The sequence below is a fragment of the Macaca mulatta genome, chromosome 19 (assembly GCF_049350105.2).
Source record: "Macaca mulatta isolate MMU2019108-1 chromosome 19, T2T-MMU8v2.0, whole genome shotgun sequence".
NCBI classification, from domain to species: domain Eukaryota; kingdom Metazoa; phylum Chordata; class Mammalia; order Primates; family Cercopithecidae; genus Macaca; species Macaca mulatta.
This window is the reverse complement of record NC_133424.1, coordinates 68,573,293-68,586,013: the sequence shown is the minus strand read 5'-3', so window position 1 is coordinate 68,586,013 and position 12,721 is coordinate 68,573,293. Positions and strand designations below refer to the sequence as shown.

The following is a 12,721-nucleotide window of genomic DNA, read 5'->3' as shown; positions in this document are numbered from 1 at the left end:
GTATTCACACACCATTGTGATTGTCACTTTCAGTACAATGTTCAATAAATGACATGAGATATTCAACACTATTATAAAATAGGTTTTCAGTAGATGATTTTGCCTGACTGCAGGGGAATGTAAATGTTCTGAGCAAGTTGAAGGTAGGCTAGGCTAAGCGCTGAAGTTCAGTAAGTGACCTAATAGTAAATGCGTTTTTATTTTCTATATTTTACATTCACAGTGGGTTTATCAGGATGTAACTTCATTGTAAGTCGAGGAGCATCTGTACTGTATACTTGAAATTTGCTCAGAGGGTGTATCTTAAATGTTTCCTACACACACACACACACACACACACACACACACACACACACATATCAAGAAATAAAAAGAAAGATGTAGCTCGCGCCTATAGCCCCAGCTGCTAGGGAGGCTGAAGCAGGATTGCTTGAGCCCAAGAGTTAAAAAATAAATAATAAGAAGGAAAGAACATGGTATCTATGTGAGGTGATGGAGACGTTAACCAGCTTGGTTCTGACGATTGCATCACAATGTATACATGTTTCCAAACTTTAGCCTGGTGACCTTCGTTAATATGTTGGGGCCTGGCGCAGTGGCTCATGCCTGTAATCCCAGCACTTTGGAAGGCCAAGGTGGGTGGATCACGAGGTCAGGAGTTCAAGATCAGCCTGGCCAAGATGGTGAAACCCCATCTCTACTAAATATACAAAAATTAGCTGGGCAGTGGTGGTGGGTGCCTGTAATCTCATCTACTTAGGAGGCTGAGGCAAATAATGGCTTGAACCCAGGAGGTGGAGGTTGTAGTGAGCCAAGATTGTGTCACTGCACTCCAGCCTGGGCGACAGAACGACACTCTGTCTCAAAATAATTAATAATAATAATAAAATAATAATGTGTTGGGAAAGTCTTAGCCAGAGCAAGGAATAAAGGTCATCCAAATTTGGAAGGAGGAAGTCAAATTGTCTCTCTTTGCAAACAACATGTCATCTATAAAAACTCCTGAAACCTCCACCAGTAAAACTGAGAACTGATAAAGGAATTCAGTAAAGCTGCAGGATACAAAGTCAACATGCAAAAATCAGTAGTGTTTTTATACACCAACAACTGAGTGGGACAAAAACCAAGAAAGGAATCCCATTTACAATAGCAAAAGAACCCCTAAAAACCTGGTAATAAATTTAACCAGGGAGGTGAAAGATTTCCACAAGAAAAACTATTAAGCACTAATGAAAAAAAACTGAAAAAGACCACCAAAAATGGAAAGACATGTTCATAGAATGGAAGAATTAATATTGTGAAAAAGACCATACTGTTAATAGACATCGACAGATTTGATGCAATCTCTTCCAAAATACCAACAACATCTTCAAAGAAATAAGACTATGAATTTCCAGAGGGGAGGATTTGGGAGAATTGTGTAGCCTGATGGTGGTTTAGGCAGCTCCCAGTTAATTCCAGTAAATAACTCCATTCTTAACTCTAACTCATTGTCAACACCTCAGTGGTAAACCAGAAAAGTTATGAGAATCTGCATCAGAAAATAATTGTTTCAACTTCTTGGCAAAATGACCTTGTATCCAGCACTTCCCTGACAGTATTATTTCATCTTCAAACAACACATCAAGAAAGTTCTACTCCCAAGAAATTTGAAGTTCCCAGAGTGAAGTGGCTTAAGATTTCCCAGGGATTTAAACCAGAATCAGTGTAAAACCAGCAACCCTCCCATTTATCCTAAAGGTTAGAGAAGGTTTCCTCTGAAATTAAAATGAATGAGTCACTATTCGAATGGATTAGTGTTACCCAATTGATGGTGTGAACTTCCCAAATTATAATCTAATCTTGCCTAGCATTTAATTATCATTCCACATTAACTCCATGATCCATACAGTAAAATTCACACCCACCATTAAGGCTTTTAGTGCTTGAGAGCCCTAACTGAGGGGGCTGAGAACTAGGGAATCCCATGGGACCCTCAGTGTATCTATAAACCACCCTCATAGCGTCCTGGAATGAATGCAGAGACGAGACCATGTGCCTTTCTCTGGTTCCCACTGTTTTTATATAAGGGTAGGCTGGCTAATAGCAAACCAGTGATTTAGTCTAGCTCAAACCAAGTTTTCCCATGTCAATTCCAATATTCTTTTTTAAAAAGTGAAAAATTATCACCAATATTCATTATGTATCAACAAAGACTGTCTCTTTTTTTTCAGTATCTTGACATTCGCATGTGAAAGCTTTGCTCAAACTAGATCAAATCACTGGTTTGATATTAATCCACCAGCTCTTAACATGTTTTTTACTTGTTAGGATATTACTCTCTGTGGCATGAGGGGACCCAAAGTGGTTAACACGTGCGGATCTGTATTTTCTGAGGCCTCCAAATACCTCAGCAATATGACAGCTCAGTAGAGCGGGAAAACCTGTGTTCTTTGCACAGTAGGCATGTTTAATACATTAATTTCCTGTGGGCGGGGTTTCAGTGGCAAATGTAATCAACGCCGCTTACGTACAATGGACTCTATGGCCCTAAGCCAATCATGGGGCGGCGCAGGGAACCGGAAACGGGGCCTCAGTCCCTTGACTTCTCCATAAATTGACGCAGTTCAGCTCCAGGCCAGTTGGAGAGCGCATCCCAGAGCGAGGAGGTTGGCGGCGGAAGCCGGGAAGGAGGTAAGTGTCCAGCGGGCATATGTCTGTGGGGTTTAGGAGCTGGCGTGCGCGGGGGTTGGTTTCAGAAAGTTTGGGTGTATTTTCTCATGCATTTGCTCGGAGACTTTGTGCAGGCAGCGGATCTCCTTTGCACCCCATGGTTAACTCTGACTCGTTATGCAATGCTTCTGTAAACTGGGAATAATGATAACTTTCTCATCATAGTTAGGTTATATTTTATTTCATTTTCTTTTAGAGACAGGGTCTCGCTAGAATTCCAGACTAGCCTGGAATTCCTGGGCTCAAGCGATCTGCCCACCTCCACCTCCCGAGTAGCTGGGACTACAGTCATATGCCCCAACGATCGGATAAATTATTTATTTATTTATTTTGCAGAGATGGGGTCTCGGTGCGTTGCCCAGTCTGGTCCTGGACTCCTGGGCTCCACCATGCTCCCGTCTCGGTCTTCCAAAGTGTTGGAATTACAGGTGTGAGCCACCTTGCCTCCCACACACCCTTCTTAAAAAACGTTGCTGGATTTTCCCTTTGTGCAGGGTAAAATCAAGCCATTGATGAAGGAGCATCAACCTACTAGGCCAGTGAGAATCTGAGCTAAGTGTCCCTACCTGGGTGGCCCGTGTGGTATATACTCCCAGAACTGGATACTAACTCCTGTACCTGCCTTTATTTTTTCCTGTGTCTTGTTTCTTGCTTTAACGGGAAATGAACTGAGATCAAATACAAAGTGGTTTCTAGGAACATGAAACCACTTTTTTTTAAGAGACAGGATCTCACTATGTTGCCCAGGCTGTTACCAAACACGGGCTCAAGTGATCCTCCCGCCTCCCTGAGCAGCAGCAGGTGCCCTGTGGCAAAATCACTTTTAGTTCCAGAATTTCGGGCTCCCTTTCGTCTCTCATATCTGTATGCTTTTTCAATAAAAATTAACTTGCTTCTAATTGAAAACTAGAAATTGTATATATTTATGGCATATAGCATAATGTACTTTGTAGTATCATAAACATTGCAAAATGGCTAAATTAAGCTAATATTCATATGCCCTACCTCATGTACTAACCATTTTTGCTTTTGAGAATACTTAAGTCTACTTTTTTTCACCATATTGGACAATTGCTTTGTTGAATTGATTTCTTCAACTGAAATTTGTACTCTTTGACCTGTATCTCTCTAGCCCCCACCCCAGCCCTGGTAACCACATTCTACTCACTGCTACTATGAGTTCCACCGGGTTTTTAATTATTATTTATGATATTTACTTCCGTTTAAAATTTTTTTATAATTTGAACTTTTATTTTAGATTCGGTAGGTACCTGTGCAGGTTCGTTACATGAGTATATTGAGTGGTGCTGAGGTTTGGGGTATGACTCAACCTGTCACCCAGGATGTGAGGATAGCAACCAATAGGTAGTTTTTCAACCTTCCGTCCCTCTGTCTCTCCAGTGTTTCACTGTTTTGGAGTCCACGTCCTGATTTCCTTTCCTCTGCGTACGGGTCCTGGAGCAGGATTGCCAGATCATGCAGTTGTTGTACTTTTAATTTTCTGAGGAGTTTCTATACTGTCTCCCATATCGGCTGCCCTGATTTACATCCCATAACAGGGCGCAGAGGATCCCTCTCCTCCAAATCCTCACCAACACTCGTTCCATGTGTCTTTTTGGGAGCCGCCGCTCTAGCAGGCGTGAGGGGAGCCTTGTGGTTTGGATTTGCATGTCCCTGATGATGAATGATGATGAGCACCTTTTCCTAGACCTGCTGGCCATTCACATGTCTTCATCTGAGATGAAGCGTTCTCATAGCTGTTGAACTTGGACAATAATTGATGCCTGGAGAGTATCACTCAGTGGCTCCTGCCTAATAAAGCTAGGTTTAGCAATTAACTTTGAAAAACCTTATTATTGTATGAACCCACTTTAAAATATCATAGAGCACTAGACTTTAAATCTGTCTTCTGGGATGAGACTAAGAATAGAGAAACCCTTAGAGAGAGAAGGTAGATTAGTGATTTCCAGAGGCTGGGGTGGGTGGGCAGGGGGTGATTACTGATAGAGACGGGGTTCCTTTTGGGGTGATGAGATAATTCTGGAACTAGACGGTGGTGATGGTTGCACAGCATGGTACATGTCTTAGTGCCATGAAATTGTGCACTTGAAGAGGGTAAAAATGATGAAATGTATGAATGTGCATTTTACCAAAATAACAAAATATCTGTGGGAGCTTAATCCTCATAAGATTCTTTAGTGCTGTCCTTTCCCTGGAGCAAGTAAATGTTCTGGGGTGAACAAGAATATATGTTGGGGGAAAATATTACGTTCTAACTCTTTTTCTCTATCTTTTTGCATAACTATGACTAAGGGCTTTGCTTTGGATCTTGTCCTGATGAGAAAACATAAAGGGCTTACTTTATTGTTACATCAGATTTTAGGAGCTTCACTTAACTGTCCTATTTAATTTATAGTCAAGAACCATGTTGTTCCAATTGACAGGAAAACTGATTCAACCTCTGCACAGTGATTTCCTACAAATCAGAATCCAGGGGGCATTAAGATTTTAAACCACAATATGTAGTCAAGTATAGACACTGGAAGATTTCCACTGTGTTGAATTCGATGCTGCTGAAGAAGTGGCATCCAGGATGAGGGATTTTGAAGGGAGGGGCGGATGGAGTAGAAACTTAAACTAATCAGGCTCATGCTTTTTCCCCCCTAGACTTCTGAACGAACAGTGAATCTGTTACTGAGGAAAACCAGAGGAAGCCTGTGTAGATAGGTATCAATTAGATACCAGCTACTGGAAGAGCTTTCTCAGAGACTGATTAAAAAATTCTTCACTAGATATGGCTGCAAATTGCACATCCTCATGGCGTCAGAGAGAACCCCGCAACAGACCTGGGTTGGAGCTGCCACGGTCTATGGCATCCTCAGAAACTCAACTTGGAAATCACGACATGGACCCTGAGATTTCTCACGTGAACTTCAGGATGTTCACCTGCCCGAAGGAGTCGGACCCCATCCAGGCTCTGAGGAAACTCACTGAGCTGTGCCATCTGTGGCTGAGGCCCGACCTCCACACCAAAGAGCAGATCCTGGACATGCTGGTGATGGAGCAGTTCATGATCTCCATGCCCCAGGAGCTCCAGGTCTTAGTCATGATGAATGGCGTGCAGAGCTGCAAAGACCTGGAGGACCTGCTGCGAAATAACAGAAGACCCAAGAAATGGGTGAGTGGGACCCTCCTGATTGGCTCAGGGAAGGGGAGCTGGGATGGGGGCTGCACGGTGTACCTGGACTGGAGAGGACCCGAGGGGCTGCTCTAGGTCAGGGCTTCCAAGTAGAGGAGAGTTTGCACATCAGGGGCACATGGCAGTGTCTGGGGACAGTTTTTGCTTGTCACAACGGGGAGGACAGGAGATGCTGCTAAGCATTCTCCAAAGCTCAGGACAACCCCCCTGACAAATAATCATCCAGATTCAAATATCAGCTGTGCTGAGATGGCCAATTCCTAGCCTAGAAGATGGACAGGCAGAGGGGATACAGGGATCTACACACTGTGTGAGGCCAACATGGAAGAAAGACGTTGGTAAAATATTACACCTGATGGAATGTAGGGAAGGAGGCATTAGGGTGAACTGAAGGGGGGCCCAAAAGTCCCATCCTGAGGCAAGGAAAGTGGTTGGTATCAGAGATCCAGGGATCTGCCTCTAGGTCCCCACATGAGCCCCTAAGTTCCAACACAAGGTGAGCTGCCATTGGCCAGTTGAGTTGGATTCACCCAGAATATTTCTCCTTCTCTTCTCTTTGGTTTAGAGACTCTTTCATCTAAAGGACCCATATTTGTGTACTTATCTAGAAAATTCCAGGTGCAGGCAGGTGCTGGAGTCCAGAGAGGAGAAAATTCAGACAGGATTGCTGTGTCCACAGAGCTGACTCTGCATCGGGAAGGCAGATTTGAACATTAATTACAGTAAAGTTTGAGCATTATGGCAGGACCCAGGGAATATAAGAGCTACTTTCAGGTTCTCATAGTGAGTCTGATTTTTTTCTCTCTCTCTACAGTCTGTAGTCACCTTCCACGGAAAGGAATATATTGTACAGGACTCAGATGTTGAGATGGCTGAAGGCCCTGCCAGTGTCAGGGATGATCCGAGGGACATGTCCAGCCAGCGGGCCTCCTCTGTGAACCAGACGCATCCGGGGGAAGGCCAGGCCCGCCGAGAGCTGCAGACCCTGCCCAGGGTCCCTGCACTGTTCAGGAGGCAGGTGAGTGTGTGAGGTCTTGGTGTCTGGGCAGAGGTGCGAGAAGGATCAGGAAGAAATCGTGTGTCCACTGGACTGATTGACAAATTTAGCACAGGAGAAAATTAGAACCATTCCCCATGGAGATGGTACATCCCCAGACATTCATTCCTGAACCATCACAGAGAGGGAAGCCTCATCTACTTTTCTGTCCACCATGAGAGCTTTTAGCATTTAGGGTGGGGGGTAAGAAATGGTCTCAGTGAAGTGAGGGAGGCAGTTGGCACAGATAGATGAACTGAAGATCCCTTCCCCATAGCCAGTTACCTCAAAGACATTCCATGTAACAAATCAGCAAGGAAACCATTTGCTACCGATTGTCAATTTCTTAATTTAAGGAATGTTTCTCAGCTGGGGTGATTATGCCTTTCCGGACACATGGCCATGTCTGGAGACGTTCTTGTTTGGCATTCTCGGGGGTGGTGGGGTGTTAGTAGCATCTAGAGGGTGGAGGCAGGGCCTCTGCTCTGCACAGGAGCGCCCCCTCCAGGAGGGTGATGCAGCCGCAATGCCAGTGGTGCCAGGGCTGAGGGGCCTCCACCTAGAGTCATGCTCCTTCCAGCCTCAGGGGCAGGGAGACGTTGGCACAGCGGGAAGAAATATGCTCAGAGAACCAAAGAGTGAAAACCACCAGGCACAGGAGCTGATTTAGAATATGGAGGGTGCAGATTAGGGACAGACTCAGACGTGAGGTGGTGATGTTTACTTGGGGTGATGGGGTGGTCCATAGGAAGTCTGGTGTATCCAATGAGGAGGGGACAGACATGTCTGTGCTTCCACCGGTGTAGACACGGAGTCATTGCCCTTGGTTTTTCATCTTCAGGGAGAGGACTATCTGCTACACAAGAGTATTGACGTAAAAGGTGACCCAAAGTCTCCGGGACCCAAGCTGACCTTGGAGAAGGATCTGAAGGAAAACAGGGAAGAGAACCCAGGACTTACATCCCCAGAGCCTCAGCTTCCAAAGCGTCCCAGTGAGTATGAAGACTTGGATCCACAGGAGTTAGCCCCTCTCTTCTGGGGTGCAGGGCTGGGGGCCCAGCATTATCATCCCTTGGGGAAGTTGGCACTCAGCTGCCAAAGCCTCCCCATCCTCCACTTGCCAGAGACCTGTGGTCCAATGTCTTAGGCTTGAGGTTGAGGGGAAGTTGTCAGCCAACATCAGTGTTTGGTTGCAATGAGTTTGGTGTATTGAAAATGCGCTTTATTAACTGTTGTGTGTGGAATCCCTTCTTCCAGCAGATCTGGTGAGAGCAAAGGAGGAGAAGGAACCCCCAAAAATAGCCGCTGTGGAAAATGTGGATGCCGACACACCTTCTGCCTGCGTTGTGGAGAAAGAAGCTTCGACTCACAGTGGGAACAGAGGAGACACTCCGAATCTCAGAGGTCCCAAAAGAAGCAAACGGGATGCCTCCTCCATTTCCCAAGAAGAACCTCAAGGAGGAGCCACACCTGTGGGCAACAGAGAATCCCCGGGACAAGCTGGGATGAATTCAATTCATTCCCCAGGCCCTGCGAGCCCAGTCAGTCACCCCGATGGCCAAGAAGCCAAGGCACTGCCGCCCTTTGCATGTGACGTGTGCGATAAGAGGTTTACCTGTAATTCCAAGCTAGTCATCCACAAGAGATCACACACCGGAGAGAGACTCTTTCAATGTAATCTCTGTGGGAAGCGTTTCATGCAGCTCATTAGCCTCCAATTTCACCAGCGAACCCACACCGGCGAGAGGCCCTACACGTGTGACGTCTGCCAGAAGCAGTTCACCCAGAAGTCCTACCTGAAGTGTCACAAGAGAAGCCACACAGGGGAGAAGCCCTTCGAATGTAAAGACTGCAAGAAGGTTTTCACCTACAGGGGGAGCCTGAAGGAGCACCAGCGCACCCACTCCGGAGAGAAACCCTATAAATGCTCCAAGTGTCCAAGAGCCTTCGGTCGGCTGAAATTGTTAAGACGCCACCAGAAAACACATCCAGAAGCCACTTCTCATTGATTGCATAATCTGGTCTATGCCTTCTGCACCAAGAAGAAGTGAATGATGATTTTTCACTGATGTTACCAGAGTACATTTGACACGTGCAAGGGCGCCTGGCACACAGAGGGAGTGCCCTAGATATGAATTGCCATGATGTTTGAGTAAATATGTATCCTCCCCACTGAGCTTTGTTTTCTGTTTCATTATGTCCATTGTTTTCCTATAGGTTTATTTTGGTTTCTGTTGCTGTTCTTTCAATAAACGATCATCTTATTAGTTTTCAATATTGTATAACAAAAAACTGAGTTTCCTGATTGGCATGGGGTTACCCACTGTTTTGTTGTAAAGTAAAATTGTCCAAGGAGGGTGGCCATATAAAATACATAATGCCTGGTGAAATTTGAGTTTCAGATAAACAATTTTCTTTAGTATCAGCATGTTCTAAATTATTCGTTATCTGAAACTCAGCTTTTATTGGGTATCCTGTAGAGTTTTCGTTTTCTTTTTTTTTTTTCTTTTTCTTTTCTTTTTTTTTTTTTTTTTTTTGAGATGGCGTCTCCCTCTGTCACCCAGGCTGAGGTTCAGTGGCGCAATCACCGCTCACTGCAGCCACAACCTTCCAGGCTCAAGCAATCCTCCTGTCTAAGCCTCCCGAGCAGCTGAGACTACAGGAGCATGCCACCAACTTAGCTAATTATTGTGTTTTTTTGTAGAGATGGAGTTTTGCCATGTTGCCCGGGCTGGTCTTGAACTCATAAGTACAAGTGATCCATCTGCCTTGGCTTCTTTAAGTGCTGGTATTACAGGCATGAGCCACTGTACCCTGTATTGTTTTTATTAGACTTTAATATAATTATTATATTCAAATTTTTAGAAATAATTTTTTGTAGTGATGGGATTTCTTGTTGCCCAGGCTGGTGTGGTGTGAGCCACCACACCTGGCTCTAGACTTTCTTTTTCAGAGCTGTTTTAGGTTCACAGGGAAATTCAGTGGACAGCACAGATTTCCCCTAGACTCCCTCCCCACACGGCACAGCCTCTCCCCGCCCAGCATCCCCAGCAGAGCGGTGCACCTGTTCCATCAGTGAGCCTGCCCAGACACATCACCAGCACCCAGAGTCCATGGTGTCCATTAGGGCTCGCTCTGTGTGTTGTACATCCTGTGGGTTTGGACAAAGGCCTCATGAGGATCCACCACTGGAGTATCATGGGGCATATTTTCACTGCCCCCTGAATCCTCTCTGTTCTGCCTGTGTATCTCCCTGCCCCAGATGGTGTATTTTGTGGCCTAAAGCTGGCAATTTCTAAATCCCCAATGTGACTCTTGGACTACAGAGGCATTCGGAGTCTCTGGGGACTAGTTGGTCTTAGTGATATTCCCATCCCCTGAAGGCGTGGTTAATCCACAGGTGGGTGGGCCCCAAATTCAGAGTTTCTGATTGAGTAGACCAGGGATGGGGCCTGAGAGTGTGCATTAAAACATAGGATTCATTTTAGAATAGCTTTCTAAAGTCCATAGAGCTCCCTAATGCCCCACGCCATTTCCCCCATTGCTGACTGATTCATTAGTATGGCACATTTGCCACAAGCGATGAACTGACTGAATACATTGCCGTGATCTAAGGGCCATACTTAGTGTTTTTTTATTGAGGCCTCCTTAGTGTTTACACAATGCCCTCCTCTTCCTTCCTCCCCATCCAGGACACCACATCGCCTTGAGTCGTCACGTCTCCCTAGGATCCTCTTGGTGACAATTTCTCAGGTTTTACTTGTTTGGGATCACCTGAGAATGTGCATTTTAGGTGGTGCTGATGCTGCTGGTCTTGGGAGGACATTTTATGGATGGCTGGTTGAACTGACAGGCGGAGTCCTGCAATCTGCAGAGGTCTGGAAAGGTCCCTTCCCGAATAGGCTGGATTCATTTATTAAAGGCCACTTTTGTAAGACTTTGGTTCTTGTCATTTTAATTTAAAGGAATTTAAACAAGAGATACACAGCAAAGAGATGCAGCATAGAGCAACTGATTGCAAAGGAAATAGGGCATTTTGAAAGTTAAGTGCGGAATAGACAGGACATGCTGGGAGCAAGGATTCAGGGCTGGCTGCTCCTGAGGATGAGACAGCGAAGACCTGCTGTCTTTATGGGAGTCTCGGATGACTACACCTAGTGGGGTGGGACGAGGTGTTACTAGTAAGCACGTTCGGGGTGGTCCTCTGGGCGCACAGGTGCAGTAGCTGTGCACACGTCTCATTAGCGTCTTTAGTCTCCACCCAGGGGTGTGGTTTTTACTATCATAACAAGCAAAGTGTCAGTGTGTGGATGGGTAAGATCAAAGTGTGCAGGCTCTCAGAAATTCCTTACAGGAGATGGCTTTGCTTGAATGAACTCAAATCCAGTGTGAACGCTGAGGCTTATTTTGTTCACTGTATAGTCACCACGCGTGCAGCATCCTAAGGACGTGGTCATTTCCTTGACTGCCTATCCTGCCTCACCCAGGTCCCTTTCAGAGTAGCATTCTTTGAGGCAGGGGCCTAGAATCCACCATAAAATGTACATGGACTCCCCTTTCATTCAAGAAGTGGAGGTAGGCGTGGGTGGTGGTTCTCTCTTTTGGTGATTGGGTTCGACCTTCTTCACCAGATGTAGAAAATGTTTTGATGATACTACCTGCCCATTTAATTTCAATCATGGTGCTCTATGATCCATTAATGACTTCCAATGTTTCTTTAGAGCTTCATTTTCTAATTTGGCTACATATTGGAGTCACTTGAAGAGTTTTTTATATTTTTTTAAAAAAAGCAATGCCTGGGGTCCAGCCCTAAGATTGGCTGAGGATGTGGCCCCTGTGTTGAGAGTTTATAAAACTCCCCAGGTGATCTAACATGTGGCTGAGGTCTGGCAGGCCGATTTTCTGATTGCCTGGACACTCCAATTCCTGTCCTCTCATGGGGATGAGTGAGGACAGGATCATGCACCTCTATTCCCAGTCTAAAGACGGTAGACTCAGTCAGGCGCAGTGGCTCATGCCTGTAATCCCAGCACTTTGGGAGGCCAGGGCGGGTGGATCACGAGGTCAAGAGATCGAGACCATCCTGGCCAACATGGTGAAACCCCGTCTCTACTAAAAATACAAAAACTAGCCAGGTGTGGTGGTGTGTACCTGTAGTCCCAGCTATGCAGGAGGCTGAGGAAGGAGAATCACTTGAACCCAGGAGGCGGAGGTTGCAGTGAGCCGAGATCACACCGCTGTACTCCAGCCTGGTAACAGAGCAAGACTCTGTCAAAAAAAAAAAAAGAAAGAAAGAAAATAAGAAGGTAGACTGCACTGACCAACCCTGGATGGGTGTCTCTCCTGCCATATCTGGCTGCCTGAACCACTCCAGGGACTGCCCCTCATGGCTAAGGGCACACCTGACCTCGGGCTGCCTTCGCACTACTGCTCCTCAGCCGCCTACGTGCTCTGGTGGATGCTCCAAGCCAAGATACCCACTGCAACCCCAAAAAGCCATGTGCTAGAGATGACTTTGAGTTGAATTTAGAAGGTGCCTTTTTTGGCAGAGAAACAACAATGCAGCACTGCCTAATCCTCCCAAGCTGGAGCTAAATCTGCACCAGCCAACCTGGCCCACCTGGTGGCTTTCAGACTCCGACCTTGCTGATGGGACATCAGGTGGGGAGGGAGGCTGTGGCACGGCCATGGGAAGAAGAATTTCGAAGCCTTCGCTAGTCTCCGCGTGGCCCGTGCCAACGCCCGGCTCTTCGGCATCCCGGCAAAAAAGAGCC

The 12,721-nt window shown here is 46.0% G+C and overlaps 1 protein-coding gene across 35 annotated transcripts in view; it reads left to right on the top strand.

Moving 5' to 3' along the window:
* ZSCAN5A (zinc finger and SCAN domain containing 5A) overlaps window positions 1-10,879 on the top strand; it is a 130,433-nt gene extending 119,554 nt beyond the window's left edge. For 8 of the 35 annotated variants that reach the window (XM_077976254.1, XM_077976246.1, XM_077976262.1 and 5 more), the window contains 4 exons: window positions 5,505-5,890; window positions 6,726-6,929; window positions 7,789-7,939; window positions 8,205-10,879. In XM_077976254.1, the coding sequence (XP_077832380.1) occupies window positions 5,507-5,890; window positions 6,726-6,929; window positions 7,789-7,939; window positions 8,205-8,956 (1,491 nt within the window). In that variant the 5' untranslated portion in view covers window positions 5,505-5,506 and the 3' untranslated portion in view covers window positions 8,957-10,879. 35 annotated transcript variants of the gene reach the window in all.
* The last annotated feature ends 1,842 nt before the right edge of the window (window positions 10,880-12,721 follow it).